Source organism: Acipenser ruthenus, chromosome 16 (genome assembly GCF_902713425.1).
Source record: "Acipenser ruthenus chromosome 16, fAciRut3.2 maternal haplotype, whole genome shotgun sequence".
NCBI classification, from domain to species: Eukaryota; Metazoa; Chordata; class Actinopteri; order Acipenseriformes; family Acipenseridae; genus Acipenser; species Acipenser ruthenus.
The window spans coordinates 18776526-18796209 of NC_081204.1; the positions used below are offsets into that span (position 1 = coordinate 18776526).

The 19684-nt window shown below is 39.5% G+C and overlaps 1 protein-coding gene across 7 annotated transcripts in view; it reads right to left on the minus strand.

Moving 5' to 3' along the window:
- Positions 1-17423, minus strand: part of LOC117412568 (RAC-gamma serine/threonine-protein kinase-like) — a 40912-nt gene extending 23489 nt beyond the window's left edge. For 5 of the 7 annotated variants that reach the window (XM_034021044.3, XM_058988984.1, XM_058988983.1 and 2 more), the window contains exons 1-4: positions 17315-17423; positions 11972-12142; positions 6486-6611; positions 1772-1874 (exon numbers count right to left, since the gene is read on the minus strand). In XM_034021044.3, the coding sequence (XP_033876935.3) occupies positions 1772-1874; positions 6486-6611; positions 11972-12017 (275 nt within the window). In that variant the 5' untranslated portion in view covers positions 12018-12142; positions 17315-17423. Of the gene's footprint in view, positions 1-1771; positions 1875-6485; positions 6612-11971; positions 12143-15309; positions 15405-15495; positions 15545-17314 lie in introns of those variants that run through there. The other 2 variants (XM_058988982.1, XM_058988981.1) reach the window with 2 other exon arrangements.
- Between the last annotated feature and the right edge of the window lie 2261 nt (positions 17424-19684).

The following is a 19684-nucleotide window of genomic DNA, read 5'->3' on the forward strand; positions in this document are numbered from 1 at the left end:
CAAATCAGGAAGTATAGACGACATCGCTGGAGCACATGGTGTGGCCAGAGGGTGAGTTTATCATAAATGTATCAAAATATTGCACTTTTCTAGCACTGCCCTTTGTGTCCATTTGTTACATGCTTTGGTGTGACACCTTTTAAAATGAGAATGCAAAAAAAGTATACCTTTTTAATCATTCAGCTATAAAAACCAATGAGAAAAGAGTCCAGGGAGTTAAAATGGAATGCTTGAGAATCACCACACGGCTCCAAAATGGCCAAACATCATGAGAAGTCCATTGGTGTGACAGATTTGTCCACTGCTGGGACACCATTTTCATGTCAATCCAGAGGACACAGCTGTCACACCAGTGGACATGTTCTCATAATAAACCAGTGTAAATGGTGTTTTACCGAGTTATTTGCACTGATTGAATAGCATGTTGAACATTTTAAGTGTTGTGGGGTACATTTTATGCAAACTAATTATTTTTCAAACAAACATTAACAAATCATTCCTTGTTATGCCTGTTAAACCTCAAGTTTCATAGAGTTGGCACATTTCTCAAGCTTGTGTTAAACACATTAACTTATTTTGTTGAATTGTTACATTTAAAAGATCGTATGGTGTTCACAGACTTTTGAAAGTTTCATAAAATACATTTATGAAAGGGTAAAATCTCACTGCTTCTTGTTTCTTCCTTTGGTGTAACATGGTGTCCTTTGGGGTGAATCTTATTAATGAGGGCAAAAAAGGTGGAGTCCAAAGAAATCTGAAAGTAACTGTATGTGGCAGGTAATGTCATTATACCACACAAGTAAATTCATGGACTTTTAACAAATGTGCAGAAAAATCACAGCAAATCTTACTCAATTTAGTGGGAGACACCCGGGTTTCACCATTATAACAGCAAATTCTGTCTCATTTCACTTGATAATCAAAAGATAGTCAATGATCTAGAAACAGGAGTAGTCAAGAATGAAGATAACTTCATTTTGATTACAAAATTGTTTATTTGAAATGTTACATATACATATTTTATGGTGTCACACCGCAGGACAAATTCAAGTCACCGATGCATTAAAAGGTTCATAAAATTGGACTGAAATGTAAAATCCAAGGTTACGACATATTTGTTTGAGAACTTCAGACTCAATGTAATGCAACTATATGATTTTCATCATCAATATGAGAAATTATTTTTTTTCAATTTCCAGACATTACTTTTTGTCAACTACCTATATCCAATTATTATTTTTAAGCTCGGCTCACCTCTACCACCCCTGCGCTGACTCAGGAGGGGTGGAGATGAACACACGTTGTCCTCCGAAGCGTGTGCCGTCAGCAGACCGCTTCTTTTCACTCTGCAGACTCACCGTGCAGCCGCCTCAGAGCTACAGCGTCGGAGGACCACGCAGCTTACAGGCTGATTGTGCGCCGCCCCCTGGGAGCTCCCGTCCACGGTTGGAAATGGAATAGCCTGGACTCGGACCGGCGACCTCCAGGCTATAGGGCACATCCTGCAGTTCTCTTTTTCACTACAGTTCTGTAAGGAAGGCGTTGCATTTTCCTAACCTCCATCAGTCCACTAATCCACCGAAGCAGTTCGGTCCAGCTCTTGGTATCGGCTCGCCAATGTTTGTTTGTTTTCTTCCAAAAACAAGCTGTATTTTATACTGCACTTGGCCTGCTGTGTTTCGCAAGCACACACACACACACACACACACACACACACACACACACACACACACACGACACACAGACCAAAAGGTAATAGTTAAGGACCTACCTTTCCTCCACAGTGCAGACATGAAAAGTCCTTTCTAGGACAGCGGTCCACCGCACGATGAACGTGTTTGGCTTTGGTCGTTCCGTTTTCATTAACTGGCATTCTGCAGAAACAAATGCAAGGTGAGCTCTTGCAGCAGCTGCCATGAATCTCAACTCACGTTACAGGGACGCAGCGATTCGCTTTTGGCAAAAGGGTCAAGAAACCTGCACACAGCAAATTAGTTTTGGAAAAATTTTATTAAATAATAAACCGACTTGCTTATTTGTGCTTGCATTTTTAGAAACAAAGTGTAAGTGATTAGTAGCATAATGACTAGTTTCAGATGCCAAAGTCAAGTAATATGGGCAGCAGTGTGGAGTAGTGGTTAGAGCTCTGGACTCCTGACCGGAGGGTCGTGGGTTCAATCCCAGGTGGGGGACACTGCTGCTATACCCTTGAGCAAGGTACTTTACCTAGATTGCTCCAATAACTGTATAAATGGGTAATTGTATGTAAAAATAACATGATATCTGTATACTGTGAAATAATGTACAATGCGATATCTTGTAACAATTGTAAGTCGCCCTGGATAAAGGTGTCTGCTAAGAAATAAATAATAATAATAATAATAATAAATAAATCCCTTGGACAGCCAACTCAACAAAACCAGAGTTATTGTTGTAAAAGGTTAATTAAAACATGACTGAGCTCACATTCCTTAAAAAGAAAAACTTTAAAAATCGCATACTGCAATCCTAAATATGCTTTTCAACACTGCTTCAAAAAAATGTCTAAAAACACCTCTGAAAAGCGTTGTGTTTATTTTACACCACTCCTGATCACAAATGACAGGTTTAGATGGAAACAGTAAATACAAAGGGAAACGAAGAAGCCCAGAATCTGTTACTGCCCCCAAAATAGGGATCAGCTGTTCAATGTTCAAGACATATTACTACTGACCATCTCTAAAAATGTGTACAGCACTTTTAAAAACCTTTTATGTACCATACTGGCAAATGTCTACCTTTGAATGAAACTTATTTCATGAATAGTGTGTTGAGGATAATTTGAACAAACAATTAAGTCTGAGAAAAAAAGAAAAAAAGCCACATAAAATCTGGGTATTATTACAATTGCACTGTCTGTGAGGTTTAACTGCTTCTGTATTAAACTATTGTACAAATACAATAAAACCAGGTTTCGCTCCGAGGAAGGCTTACTGAAACAAAGGCTCAAGTAAAGAGTGGAAGAACTCTGTAATCATGAGCCAAGTCTGTGTCTGCCAGTACAACAGGCACCAGACCCGAATGTAAGGGTGTGGACCTACTGGGTTTGTTATAAAACAAAACAAACAATCTCAGTTTGTTTCCTTTGGTTTAGAACAATCAATTTGCTTGCTGTTCACACTTAGCTGGAAGCAAAATGTTCTGTTTTTGGTCAGTGTGTGTCTCAATTTAAAAAACACAAAAAATGTTTCTGATTTGTATCACTATTGAAGCAAGCTACAGATGTGAAGGTGTCTGGTTTGGTTTCCTGTGTCCAAACAAACCCCTGTAGTTCACATTCATGTTTAGCAAGCGAACTGACAGGGACAGTTTAACCACAGGGGACGTGCTCATCAGAGGAGACTATGGACAGCATGTCCTCCTGTGGGGGGTCGATCGGAGGGGCAAGAGGTGCAGAACGTTCCCGCAGTAATCCAGCGAGAACGGTTACTTGGTGGGAAACAGCTGCCCGGAGCTTTTCAGTCTGCTCCGAGTCTGCTGATCGCTTCTTCCACAGGGGAGGGAAAGGACAGGCAGAGCTCGAGGAGGATGAGGAAGACTCTCCCTGGGCGAGGACGCAGCCACCTGTCAGAGAGGGAGACGATGAAGAGCGCTGAGCAGGAGTGAGGGACGCAGAGCACTCCTTTAGAGCTGTGGAATAACCGCTTCAAGCCTGTGCTTAGAAACAGGGGCACAAAACTGGCGGAAGCTGCGATCAGCCAGGGGCTCCTTGGCGTGCTCCGGCCCCAGGCAGGAAGCGCACTCGCCCTGCTCGTCCTCAACAGACAGACTGGCCTTGCAGGTCACACAGGGACAGAACCCAGGCGTGATGCAAGGAGCAAGCAATGCAGGGTGCAGATACAGCTGCTGCGTCAATCTGCTTGTATATATATATCGATCGGGCAGGTCAAGACCCGAGCGGGACCCGTTTGGTACCGGACCCGTGACTTCAGCAACGCTCGGTAGCGGGCTGGAACCTGATCAGTTTGGTACAAGATTGTGTATTTAACACTAGGTCCGTACCGGATCAGAACCTGGCTGACACCACGCCAGTTTGTTACCACTTCAGTGGCTTTATTTATTTTTCATTTTTACCGGTTCTATGACTTTAGCACCGGGTGGGCAAAACCACTCAAATCAGTACCAACACACGAGACTGAGGGGAGCCTGCTTGTTATAACGGACTAACAGCCTTCGCAGTGCTGAGGGACTTGAGGGGGTGCACCTGGTGGCAAGACACCTGAAGTGCAGCTGATTCAATGGATATCAGCAAAAATAAATAAATAAATAAATAAATAAATAAATAAATAAATAGATTAGATATATATACACACACACACTATATTTTATATATATATATATATATATATATATATATATATATATATATATATATATAGCAAAGCTGCAACACTGACGTTCTAGCTGGTTTTGGGTAGAGCTGTACAAGTGGATGGCGTGTTTGTGTACGAGGGAGTCCCCAGTACAGAGACTTCTTTCGTACAGGACGTTGAATAAAAAGGAAGTCATGTGAAAAAGACCTTTCACTTTACTTTAAATGTGCAGATCACAAAACAGAAGGTTGGAATCCTCAAAATAATACTTGCATAGTCTGTTTTATTTGACTATTTTAAATTGTACACAGCATATCCAGTATGATGCATTACCTTTGAAATATAGAACTGTACACAGCATATCCAGTATGATGCATTACCTTTGAAATATAGAACTGTACACAGCATATCCAGTATGATGCATTACCTTTGAAATATATAATTGTACACAGCGTATCCAGTATGATGCATTACCTTTGAAATATAGAACTGTACACAGCATATCCAGTATGATGCATTACCTTTGAAATATATAATTGTACACAGCGTATCCAGTATGATGCATTACCTTTGAAATATATAATTGTACACAGCGTATCCAGTATGATGCATTACCTTTGAAATATAGAACTGTACACAGCATATCCAGTATGATGCATTACCTTTGAAATATAGAACTGTACACAGCATATCCAGTATGATGCATTACCTTTGAAATATAGAACTGTACACAGCATATCCAGTATGATGCATTACCTTTGAAATATAGAACTGTACACAGCATATCCAGTATGATGCATTACCTTTGAAATATAGAACTGTACACAGCATATCCAGTATGATGCATTACCTTTGAAATATAGAACTGTACACAGCATATCCAGTATGATGCATTACCTTTGAAATATATAACTGTACACAGCATATCCAGTATGATGCATTACCTTTGAAATATAGAACTGTACACAGCATATCCAGTATGATGCATTACCTTTGAAATATATAACTGTACACAGCATATCCAGTATGATGCATTACCTTTGAAATATATAATTGTACACAGCGTATCCAGTATGATGCATTACCTTTGAAATATATAATTGTACACAGCGTATCCAGTATGATGCATTACCTTTGAAATATATAATTGTACACAGCGTATCCAGTATGATGCATTACCTTTGAAATATATAATTGTACACAGCGTATCCAGTTTTACCAGGACCTATGGAATGCACGAAACAGCTGTCAGTATCTCACTGAAGATTGTGAACATACAAACAGTATATATGGACTACAGTTTCCCATCAATTCTCATGTAACTTTCTCTCTGTTGAAATTTGAAATGACTGTTGAGCTAACACTGGATAAACAGCTGCCAGTATTTTAGAGATCTAGACTGATTGCAGACTTTAATTATATTTACACATTAAATATGTGCAGAGGAATAGCCTGGACTCGAACCGGCGACCTCCAGGCTATAGGGGGCGCATCCTGCCTTTACTGGATGTGTCACTCGGGAGTCCCCAAACACTTCAAGGACTGATAACAATGGAACAAACCACTTTTATTTATAAAATATTTATTTTGAGAAAATAAAAAATTGAGGAGTGTCCGTTAATCCTTGTTATGGCGCCAACAAGAATGCTGTAAACTATTTAAAGATGCAGGTAAGCGTTTTAATTATTGTACTGCTTTGAAACGCAGATTTGCTACCACTTTTAAAATGACCCAAGAAAATAAATGGCACACACTCTTGGAAATTAATAACACAAATAATGCAAGTAGATGTTTGACAATATACATCATTTATCAGTGAAGACACGTACACTTAAAACAGGCTTTTTAAAAACTTTGTTTATTCAAATACAGCCTCCAACTTTCACGTTGTCTTACCTATCCATATACCCCTTATTGATTTACAACTAGGAAGCGCGGTTCTGTTGGGTTTTTTTTTTATTTTAGTTTACAAACCACACATTTGTAACTTTTCATGAAGTGACCCATGTGCACGATGGTATGTGTGGTGCAAACATGCACAAAAAAAATCTAATGTTTGTACTGTCCGTCGGTTCCAACGTACGCAAATAAAGACAACCTAAGTTCAGATTATTTCTAAAGAGGCATACTTACTTGCCACTGAGAAGTTGTTCAAGGGGTATGGCAGGTCAGCAGCTCGGGGCTTTTCCTTGTAGCCTGTGAAAGAGCCGTCAGTTTTCAGGAGGAAGTATCTCGGTCTCCAGTTTCTGAGATACTCTCCTGTGAAAGGTAGAGGAAAAACATGTTTTTAGTTTAAAACAGCAATTGTGAACTTACTGTCTTAACTCATCTGTGAAAAAAAAAAAAATGTAATGCAAAACAAATATATTATATAATATATATTATTACACACAGTGCCTTGCAAAATTATTCAGACCCCTGACCAATTCTCTCATATTACTGAATTACAAATGGTACTTTGAAATTTCGTTCTGTTTGATATTTTATTTTAAAACAAACTCAAAATCAATTATTGTAAGGTGACATTGGTTTTATGTTTGGAAATATTTAAGAAAAATAAAAAAACTGAAATATCTTGCTTGCATAAGTATTCAACCCCCACACATTAATATTTGGTAGAGCCACCTTTCGCTGCAATAACAGCTTTAAGTCTTTTGGGGTAAGTATGTACCAGCTTTGCACACAGTGTCGGAGTGATTTTGGCCCATTCTTCTTGGCAGATTTGCCCAGGTTGTTCAGGTTGGTTGGACAACGCTTGTGGACCACAATTTTCAAATAGTGCCACAGATTCTCAATGGGATTGAGATCAGGACTTTGACTGGGTCACTGTAGGACATTCACCTTTTTGTTCTTGAGCCACTCCAATGTTGCTTTGGCCTTGTGCTTGGGATCATTGTCCTGCTGAAAGGTGAATTTCCTCCCAAGCTTCAGTTTTTTAGCGGACTGAAGCAGGTTCTCTTGCAGTATTTCCCTGTATTTTGCTCCATCCATTCTTCCTTCAATTTTAACAAGATGCCCAGTCCCTGCTGATGAGAAGCATCCTCACAGCATGATGCTGCCACCACCATACTTCACTGTAGGGATGGTGTGTCTTGAGGCATGGGCAGTGTTAGGTTTGCACCACACATAGCGCTTTGAGTTTTGGCCAAAAAGCTCTATCTTGGTCTCATCTGACCACAAAACCTTTTCCCACATCGCAGCTGGGTCACTCTCATGCTTTCTGGCAAACTCCAGACGTGCTTTCAGATGGTACTTTTTGAGTAACGGCTTCTTTCTTGCCACCCTCCCATACAGGCCAGTGTTATGCAGAACTCTTGATATGGTTGACTGGTGCACCATTACTCCACTCCCAGCCACTGAACTCTGTAGCTCCTTCAAAGTGATTGTTGGCCTCTCTGTGGCTTCTCTCACAAGTCTCCTTCTTGTTTGAGCGCTGAGTTTTGAGGGACGGCCTTTTCTTGGCAGTGCCTGGGTGATGTGATGCAGCCTCCACTTCCTGATTATTGATCCAACTGTGCTCACTGGGATATCCAAACACTGGGATATTATTTTGTACCCTTTCCCTAATCTATGCATTTGTATTACTTTATCTCTAACTTCTGTAGAATGCTCTTTGGTCTTCATTTTCCTTCAGATTCACAGCCTGACCAATGATCCTTCAACAGTGGGGTTTTTATCCAGAAAATGTGACAGCAACTTTAATGGTTCACAGGTGGAGGCCAATGGTAAGGTAATTGTGTCCTCATTAGGGCAATTTCTTTCATCGGTGTAAATTGGGAGCTTCCACAGCACAGGAGTTGAATACTTATGCAAGCAAGATATTCAGTTTTTTATTTATTTTTCTTAAATATTTCCCAACATAAAACCAATGTCACCTTACAATAATTGATTTTGAGTTTCAGTGTTTTAAAATAAAATATCAAACAGTACGAAATTTCAATGTACCATTTGTAATTCAGTAATGTGAGAGAATTGGTCAGGGGTCTGAATACTTTTGCAAGGCACTGTATATATATATATATATATATATATATATATATATATATATATATATATATACACACACACACACACACACACACATACACAGACGTGCTCAAATGTGTTGGTACCCTTACAGCTCATTGAAATAATGCTTCATTCCTCCTGAAAAGTGATGAAATTAAAAGCTATTTTATCATGTATACTTGCATACCTTTGGTATGTCATAGAATAAAGCAAAGAAGCTGTGAAGAGATGAATTATTGCTTATTCTACAAAGATATTCTAAAATGGCCTGGACACATTTGTTGGTACCCCTTAGAAAAGATAATAAATAATTGGATTATAGTGATATTTCAAACTAATTAGTTTATTTAATTAGTATCACACGTCTCCAATCTTGTAATCAGTCATTCAGCCTATTTAAATGGAGAAAAGTAGTCACTGTGCTGTTTGGTATCATTGTGTGCACCACACTGAACATGGACCAGAGAAAGCAAAGGAGAGAGTTGTCTGAAGAGATCAGAAAGAAAATAATAGACAAGCATGGTAAAGGTAAAGGCTACAAGACCATCTCCAAGCAGCTTGATGTTCCTGTGACAACAGTTGCAAATATTATTAAGAAGTTTAAGGTCCATGGAACTGTAACCAACCTCCCTGGGCGTGGCCGCAAGAGGAAAATCGACCCCAGATTGAACAGAAGGATAGTGCGAATGGTAGAAAAAGAACCAAGGATAACTGCCAAAGAGATACAAGCTGAACTCCAAGGTGAAGGTACGTCAGTTTCTGATCGCACCATCCGTCGCTTTTTGAGCGAAAGTGGGCTCCATGGAAGAAGACCCAGGAGGACTCCACTTTTGAAAGAAAAACATAAAAAAGCCAGACTGGAATTTGCTAAAATGCATATTGACAAGCCACAATCCTTCTGGGAGAATGTCCTTTGGACAGATGAGTCAAAACTGGAGCTTTTTGCAAGTCACATCAGCTCTATGGTCACAGAAGAAAAAATGAAGCTTTCAAAGAAAAGAACACCATACCTACAGTGAAACATGGAGGAGGCTCGGTTATGTTTTGGGGCTGCTTTGCTGCGCCTGGCACAGGGTGCCTTGAATCTGTGCAGGGCACAATGAAATCTCAAGACTATCAAGGCATTCTGGAGCGAAACGTACTGCCCAGTGTCAGAAAGCTCTGTCTCAGTCGCAGGTCATGGGTCCTCCAACAGAATAATGACCAAAAACACACAGCTAAAAGCACCCAAGAATGGATAAGAACAAAACATTAGACTATTCTGATGTGGCCTTCTATGAGTCCTGATCTGAATCCTATCGAACATCTATGGAAAGAGCTGAAACTTGCAGTCTGGAGAAGGCACCCATCAAACCTGAGACAGCTGGAGCAGTTTGCTCAGGAAGAGTGAGCCAAACTACAGAAAATGTTTAATTGCAGTGATTGCCTCTAAAGGTTGTGCAACAGAATATTAGGTTAGGGGTCCCATCATTTTTGTCCATGCCATTTTCATTTGTTTTCTTATTTACAACATTATGTTGAATAAAAAATCAAAAGCAAAGTCTGATTTCTATATATATATATATATATATATATATATATATATATATATATATATATATATATATATATATATATATAAAAAATACATGAAGGCTATATTTGCACCCTGAGCCATTAAAAAAAAGGCATAATAGTACACAGTCAGAAATATACTTGAACTTTGACCCATTCGAGCCCATCACTTTCAATTCAAACACAAAATGTCTCATTCTCAAATCACTTGACAACACCCACTGTACAGAAATCTTCATTAATGATCAACAAAACGAGAATACGTTAATTCATGTCATGCTGGTACATTCGTATCTCGGAGAAACTGGAGAGGAACAGGAAATTAAAAAAGCTAAAAGGCAATCATCCAAATAAAGCTGAAGCACTAACGGATAATGACATACAACGTCTGTACAGCACTGAAACACAACGTTTAAAAAAACAAAACTGTACTGCTGAACCTCGTCTTCTTTAATATTAGCATTATTAAAACAGGAAAACAATTCCATCTCTGGTTTCTGTGACTGTTTAGAAACTCCACCGAAAGCTCTCGTAGTTTATGACATCACAGAAAGGAGGCTGTGTGGTCCAGTGGTTAAAGAAAAGGGCTTGTAACCAGGAGGTCCCTGGTTCAAATCCCAGCTCAGCCACTGACTCACTGTGTGACCCTGAGCAAGTCACTTAACCTCCTTGTGCTCCGTCTTTCGGGTGAGACGTAATTGTAAGTGACTCTGCAGCTGATGCATAGTTCACACACCCTAGACTCTGTAAGTCGCCTTGGATAAAGGTGTCTGCTAAATAAACAGAATATTATTAAAAAAAAAAAAAAAAAAAAAAACAGAAACAGAAACCCGAGATGCAATTATTTCCCTGCAACTCTCTGAATCTTCACAAGTCTTCACATGTTGCATTTTTCTACTCTGATGCATTATGAGCATCAACAATTTACTCAAAGCCTCCACTAGTGTTTTCTACTATTATAACAACCTTGACTTGCATAAAGAAGGAAACACATTGAGTGAAATAGCTCGCATCACCTGATTTTCAAGGTGTGGTATCCGAAGCATAAAATCTAAAAGTACAGAGAAACATCTGTAATTGACAAACCCAGGACTGGAAGACCCAAAAAGCTGTCTAACAAAGATGAGCAATACTTGAAGATAATATCCTTAAGGAATTTAAAGAAGAGAAGCATTGAGTTGACAACAGAACTGGCAGAAGGCTCAGGTGTCGTTGTCCATCCATCAACAGTACGAAGGTCACTCTAGAAATCAGGAAGGCTGTGTTGCAGTAAGAATACCTCTGTTAAGAAAGGGGAACACGATTAAAAGGCTAAAATATGCACAAGAACACAGAAACTGGACTGTGGAACAATGGTCAAAAGGTGCTTTGGACTGTTGATGGATAGACAACGACACCTGTGCCTTAACATTTTTGTGAAAATCCTTTTTTTTTTTTTTTTTTTTCCGCCGGTCACAGTTTCTAAACTATTTCTAGTGCTGATTTGTGGTTGCGTTTTAGAATTACAACATTTTGTTGAACCGCACATGTTTCTAAAAATAACCTGTTACATTTGTACAAAAATACTCCAAGCCTCGTACACGTTTGTAAGAGTGCGTTTATAAAAATGTACCCGTGCTGATGAGAATCCCAGTGCAGCACTGCAATCTTATTCTTCTGGGCAAGCATTATTACTTATGTGATTAAATATAGGAATATGTTTTGGCCATAACAATTCTTAAAAAAAAAAAAAAAAAAAAAAAAAAAGTTATGTTTTATGTGTATTTCTAAAAAAATAGGCATCCGATAGTCAATACTGCAAGTTATTTTAAAAAAAGTGCACTCTTTGCTTTAATGTGTTTTTTTTCTTCTTTGATTTCCATAAAATATGGCAAATGTTTGTTCTTCAGATTTTAGTAATGTGATTGAATAAAAAATGAATTTAAACCGACTCTTATTTAGACTTTTAAAAAAAGTCATTGCTTCAGAATTTTGCAGAATACTCATTTCTCGTTGCAGATTTTAGGAAATTGTACCGCGGGTTTCCGTGGCGACGGTAACAGCGTTTCAGGACTCACCCCTCTTGTGCAGCCAGCCTTCCTTAACAATGGTAACATCGCTCATTTCGGCTCCCTTGTGAACCCCGAGCTCAAAGAATCGCTCCTCTGCAGACGATCAGCTCTAGTGCCTCCCTCTCTCTCTCTCTCTCGATTTCTGTGTCCGTTCCTACTCTCCAGGAGTGACTCAGCCTGGAAGGAAGGATCAGAGAAAGAATGTGAGGTGTTTATTTTCTTCTTTTTTTTAAATTCTTAATTAATGTAACGATGTGCAGTTTTGTAACGGTGATGAGCCAGGCTCAGTCAGGTGACAAGTTGCACAAGGAGTTGTCTAGGCCACTGAACTTACTCAGCATCATGAACTGGTAAGAAAGTTTACAAACGAGAAGGCCATTCAGCCCATCTTGCTCGTTTGGTTGTTAGTAGCTTATTGATCCCAGAATCTCATCAAGCAGCTTCTTGAAGGATCCCAGGGTGTCAGCTTCAACAACATTACTGGGGAGTTGGTTCCAGACCCTCACAATTCTCTGTGTAAAAAAGTGCCTCCTATTTTCTGTTCTGAATGCCCCTTTATCTAATCTCCATTTGTGACCCCTGGTCCTTGTTTCTTTTTTCAGGTCAAAAAGGTCCCCTGGGTCGACATTGTCTATACCTGTTAGGATTTTGAATGTTTGAATTAGATCGCCGCGTAGTCTTCTTTGTTCAAGACTGAATAGATTCAATTCTTTTAGCCTGTCTGCATACGACATGCCTTTTAAACCCGGGATAATTCTGGTCGCTCTTCTTTGCACTCTTTCTAGAGCAGCAATATCCTTTTTGTAACAAGGTGATCAGAACTGAACACAATATTCAAGATGGGGGTCTTCCTAAACTAGGTAGGCGATACCATATGAACTCCTGCACAAGCTGTATGTACAGGAGAGCCAAACTTGCATCTACGTCAAATACAGATGGGCGGAGTTGGGTTAAGTACTTAGTTTAGTTTGCAGTGTATTTCTAACTGTGTGGGCAGTCAAATTCATCGATTCGTCACGTTCCTTTTTTCTTAAGATTATGAAGCGGGGGGTGTACAGCAAGAGTTCATTTGCTCCTGGGGCACAGAGCCTTTGAAGCTCCTCTAGCCCACACTCGCATGCTCAACCTGCATGCTTTCGGTGATTTGGGCGTTCTGTACCACCTTACCCCTCCACTTTCTATCACTTCACTGAAGTAAACTGCACTGAGTTCCAGTGTAATGCACGTCGCTATCAAACGAGAAGCTGCTGCAGCAAGAGCAGCCTGGCTGTAAATATTCCACAAGCCTTGCACGTCAGCACACTGCATGTGCTCTTGAGGGAAGCTCAAGTTATTATGACCTTGAGCTGCATTTAGATAATCAGCTTCAGATATGTCACGGATTTCACAGAAGAGCAGGAATGCAAAGACTTGCGTTTGAGTGTGCAGGCGAGTACCCGCGGTGCTGCCGCGGACATGCAGCGACTGTTCAGCAAAATGTCAAGGAAGTGGAGGGAGCTAACAGTAGAAAATAAACAAACAACTTCGATAATAACATCTTTATTGTTATATAGCGCCTTTCACAGTGGACCTCCATCACAAAGTGCTTTACAGAGGCAGGCTGTGAACTGTGCATTATATGCAGAGTCACTTACAATAGGACATTGATTTAACATCTCGTCACGCAGGACGGAGCACAAGGAGGTTAAGTGACTTGCTCAAGGTCACACACAATGAGTCAGTCAGTGGCAGCGGTGGGATTTGAACCTGTGACCTTCTGGTCACAAGCCCTGGACTTTAACCATTGGTCTCAGAAACAAAATGTTAGAACTTGAAGCTACTGCACTAACAAGTAACTACGATGCGATAGGTGTCACAGAAACTTGGTTGTCTGAGAGTGATGGAGACGAATATAATATTAGTGGTTACACACTGAAGACAGACAGAACAGAAGAGGCACTATAGGTCTGGTGGCATCGCTGTGGTCTGCAGTGCGAAAAACGACGGCTTGGCAGGAGCACGTTTCAGAGGACACGTGTTCCAATCTCCGTTTCCTGAGTCGGCGGGGGGGTTGCGAGCGGTGAGCCGGGGATACAGATAATAATTGGGCATACTAAATCCAGTTTTAAATAACTTTAGCATAACAGAGGCAGAAGTGTAAAAGGGACTAGGAGCTCGTGAAATAAACAAATCCCCTGGGCTGGATGAGATCCTCCCAATAGTACTCAAAGAAATGAAAGCAGTTATTTACAAACCGCTAACCAAGATCATGCAACAGTCTCTTGACACAGGGGTTGTACCGACAGACTGGAAAATTGCAAATGTAATACCGATCCACAAAAAGGGAGACAAAACCGAACCAGGTAACTATAGACCAATAAGCCTGACGGTCAGCATGGTTTTAGGAAAGGGAGATCGTGTCCAAGTAACCTGCTTGACTTTGAGGATGCAACATCGACAATGGATAATTGCAAAGCATACGACATGGTTTACTTAGATTTCCAGAAAGCTTTTGACAAAGTCCCGCATAAAATATTAATTCTCAAACTGAACGCAGTAGGGATTCAAGGAAATGCATATAACCGATCATTCTCTAATTGTGTTTACCACCAGCTCAATAAAGTTGTTTATTTATTTTACACGATACAATTTTTCTAACAAACTGCTGCACCACGTTGTTTTGAGCACATTATAGATCTTAATAGAATAATTCATACCGTGGCATATATTGAGCAACTTTAGGGTTATTTTGAAGTTAATAAAAGTCTTTGAAAAAATACAAAATTGCTATGCCTTCTTTTCAGCTTTTTGGTGTAGTAAAATATGAAATGCGAAAGTTCAAACCATCGTGTGAAAGGAAGTGTTTGACAGCGCCTGGATACACAATCATTACACAACAGAAGCACATCGGCGCGCTGTGCAGAAAGGGAGGTTTCTTTTTAATGTGGTGGTGGGAACGCAAAGGGTCTTGTGCAGGGCTAGTTATATACATATATATATATATATACATATATATATATATATATATATATATACACACACATATATATATATATATATATATATATATATATATATATATATATATATATATATATATATATATACACACACACATATATATATATATATATATATATATATATATATATATATATATATATATATATATACACACACACACACACATATATATATATATATATATATATATAAGTTCCCCTTCAAATAACAGGGCCCCGGGGAAACATCCCCGGCCTCTCGGTGGGCCTGGCGTGGGGTAATGCACTCACGACAAAGGAGTTATTCAACGAATTATTAATAATAATAATAATAATAATAATAATAATAATAATAATACACACACAAACTTGCAAGCAGGTAACAGTGGTGTCGCTTCAGCTCCAGCGCAGAACAAACGAGTGATTTCACTGTCTAGGGCGGCCCAGCTAGCTGCCTGCTCAAATAAAGCATACTTAAAACATCATTTTAAAAATATATATATTAAAACTACTACACTGAACTTTTAAACTCCACGAAAGTAAACCTACCTTGTAGAGACTACACTTTTAAAAGCAACATCGTACAATGACAATCGAGTTTTTTAGGGTTTTTTTAGCCCACAGACTGCAGTCACCGCCCTGCTATTTAAACATGTAAATTAGCCACGTGTGCGCTTAATTCTGACTCGGGTACACATTTGCCAGTTCTGCCTATAGTAAGCAGGATGGGCTTGTTTTCTGAGAGTGGCGGGTCGGAATGTGCAGAAGCACCCATACTCTACATGGATTGCGCGTGTTTGGGGCTTGTTTTGAAAGGTAGTGCCTCAAACACGATCTAAACTTATTCCATTGTTTACTCGTTATTATTACAATTGTTGTTATTGGAAAATTAACAACTTCTAGTGTGCAGGGCTTGAATTTCAGCGCGGGATCGCGGGAATCGCGCATTTTACAAGTTGCTTCCGCATATCTGCAACTTTCAGTGCGGGATAATCTCGCAGAGATATTTTAAGACACCAGGCTACTGTATTTTCCAACCAATTTATAATGCCTGGAACGCGGCAACAGTCTCTGAGCAAGTGAGTGTCAGTGACGACAGCACTACGCGCCGCATTCTGAGTCGCTCTGGTTAAGAAGATATTTTAAGTGCCGCGAGCCTATTCCCGCGTACGTGTTTCTCGGCCGCTATCTAAGCATAGAAACTCGGTACACTGCAGCAAATAAACGGTTTAAAAAAAAAATAATACGACATGAAGTCTATCTATCTATCTTCGTTTTGGAAGCGGTGACTTGCGCTTTAACTCTTAAAACTCAGCCCCATTCATTTTGGCGCGCCAGGGCACCGAAGGTTACGTCAGCGCCGCCTATCCCCACAGAAAAACTAAGCCCAACGCCAGAAATATTTAATAACCACAGCACCACAGAAATAAAACATAGTACATAAATCAACAACATACAATGCCGCAATAAAACGATTCACTGCTTCAAAACACGGCCTGCCTTTGTTTTTGCTACATGGTGTGTGTGTGTTAACGGATAACAAACAGCTTTATCACAAAAATATTTACAGAGAACACTCATACAAAAATGTAATGGCATACGGTGGCCACACAAACCAAGCCCGTATTGTGAGTTTTTTTATTATTATTATTATTAAACACGTTTACCGATTAACTTCAATATTTCCAAGAATATATAAATATTGATGCAAACGCGCCTGTTGTGTTTCTACCTAAATCGTAATCAGCAATTCCACAGGAATGGCAGCTGAAGATGCGGCTGCCTTGCCGTAAAGATACACGCACATCGCAAACAATACTGGGAGCAGAAGAAATCTTACTGCCATGAACAAACACAGGGTGTCAGCTTCAACAACATCAACTCCCCAGTAATGGTGTTGAAGCCGACGCCCTAGGATCCTTCAAGAAGCTGCTTGATGAGATTCTGGGATCAATAAGCTACTAACAACCAAACGAGCAAGATGGGCTGAATGACCTCCTCTCGTTTGTAAACTTTCTTATGTTCTTAAACCTCCCAATGCAATGTCCACAAACGCATATACCGTCTGCCATCTCCACTAGAGTTACCTAGAATAAAAACAAACGATTCCCCCGCGGTGTGGCACTGTGGCCACACCCCGGCTCTTCACCTGCAGAAAAGGGGGGTTGTAAAAAGTAGGGGATGCAGCAAGGCAGGACTCTAGAGAAAAACACAAGAGCTGTAAACCCACCCCATCTTCTTCCTCCCCAGTCACCCAGTCTATATATATCTCAACCTGTCTTTACAGCATCGACAGACAACCCGGTCTGCCATCCGCTATCAACACCGTGCAACCCAGGCAGCGTCCCGATCACACGAACGGTATTACCTGCAGATGGGAGCCTCCCCGCAGAGCGTTCACACCGGACACGGCGCGACGTGGCGCGGCAGTGCAGAACGACTAAAGCAATGCTTTTCAATGAAGGCGGTTACGCGCGCAGCGGCAGAGCGGCGCGCAAGAGAGGAAATATTTTCAAATTTTGCCGCGCCACGTCGTGACGTAACCTACCAACAGCCAATCAGGGAAAAGTAATAGGTTCCTTTGCGAGGAAGAAATAACCAAAATAAAATGGAGCAAAAGCTGTTAGCTTTAATTTCAGATTTCCCGGCGTTGTATAATACAACAATCAAGTTACCGAGATATTAATAAAAAAGATGTAGAATGGTGGGCTGTGGGTGTACAAATGGGATTACCGAGTATATTTTTTGTGCTGCATTGAAAATAATGATGTACCTGCTACTATAACGTAAGCATTCTTTTGATAAATTAACTGCAGACAAACTTTTAAAAGATAAAGCAAAACGTTTTATTTGGTGTACATATATTATATTTGAACAGTTTTTAACAAAATTAATAAAAAAAAAGGAGGAGGTGGTGTGGGGGATACAATTAGGTTTTATAAAAACAAAATATATAATGTTTCGCTCCTCAGTTTTGTCTTTTGTCAGTGTCTTCAGTTCTGTCAGAAGAGTTTTATTTTCCCGCTGGCATTTACTGTTTGTTCCTCGGCAACCAAAAGCCACTGTACCTGCAGCCGTGACGTCAGAACGGACCCCCTCTGACTTTACCCTGCCGCGTGCGGTGTGAACGAGGCTGCATCCACGCCGGACCGAGACACGCGAGAGAAATCTGAGCGAAGTCGCCATCCCACGCATCCCTATTGGACATGCTAGAGATGGGCTGTCCGATTACATTTCCGGAGATCAGTCTATGTAAAATAGTTTTTTTCCCCCGTTCGGTTTAATAATCAGAAAAGCACCATTCCACTTTTAATATGTAGTTTTCAACATTCTTAGGTGAAATGTAAAAAAAAAAAGTCAATACCTGTCATACAGTAAGAGAAATAAGTCGGTAAAAAAATGTCCTTGTCCTTATTCTACTTTTTATGTCGTTTTTTTCATTTTATTATTATTATTATTACTATTATTATTATTATTACAGACCCGGAGGACTTTTGAAAAAGCATATGTACATAATGGGACATTCGAGTTTAATGACAATTAACTTGGAAATATACTAGGGAAAGCACCTATTGTGACATCTGTATCACGTATATTAAACTATTTATTTATGTTTTAAAATCGAACATTTGCCTGCATATACACAACAGCAGAAAGGGTACAGCAATTGAATCGAGGGTTATATTGATGAAGTAGAAGATAAATTAGCATGCGTGTTTGTGATCGGAAAGTGAATAAGCTACTAGCCTATACTAGATTCGTAAAATATGTTGAGATCTCGCAGTTTTAGTTGGATAACGTTTACTTTCATTCATATTGATGTTGATATCAAGGCTCTGTATTGTTTCACGTTTGTTGGTTTTGATAAGCATGTGTTAATTGTTTTCTAAATACAGTTAAGAGGCAGGAGAATGGATGTAGCGTTAGGGCTAAATCGTTCCGGTCAATGAAAAAGAATGAGTCACCTGACAGGGTTCAGGTAACACCATATCCGAAAACATAGGCTTGGTTTGTTTCTCCAAATTTAGTTCTGTTCAGTTATTAATCCCATTATTAAAATTCTGTTCAGTTGTATACTAATCCGCTGTTCCATTAGCACATTCAATGTTTTTTGTGTAGAACAAATGTAAGTATAATAATAAGAAGGTAAGTTAAAGACATTTTAAAAACAAGGATCAAACGTCCCTTTCTGTTATTACTGTACAGTTTATTTGGAGTTAATGTAACGTTAAGGATCTCCTTTCTGACCAAGTATTGTGTAACTCAAGCATATTCTTTGTTAACTCGCGTTACTAAACGTTTTTGTAATTTTGTTCAGTTGTGCTTAATAAAGACTCTTTTAGTACACTCAGTGTGTCATATGCGTTTTTTAAATACAAAATGGGCATTACATCCCACAAAACACATTCCTTTTAGTACCCATGCATAATCTCAAGCTTCTGCATCTTACTTATCTTTTGATTAGGACTGAATGAAAATGCTCCATTGGCTCCCGGACAGTATAACTGAAATGTAATCAAATTTGTGACTATAATGAAGAATATGTACACTCACACAGAAATGAAAGTTGAGATTTCTCTTCAGAATATATATATATATATATATATATATATATATATATATATATATATATATATATATATATATATATATATATATATATTAGCTCAAAGAGCCAGCTGCCCAACGTTTCGATATGTTGTACATATCTTTCTCAAGGGAGCCTGTGTTCAATCAA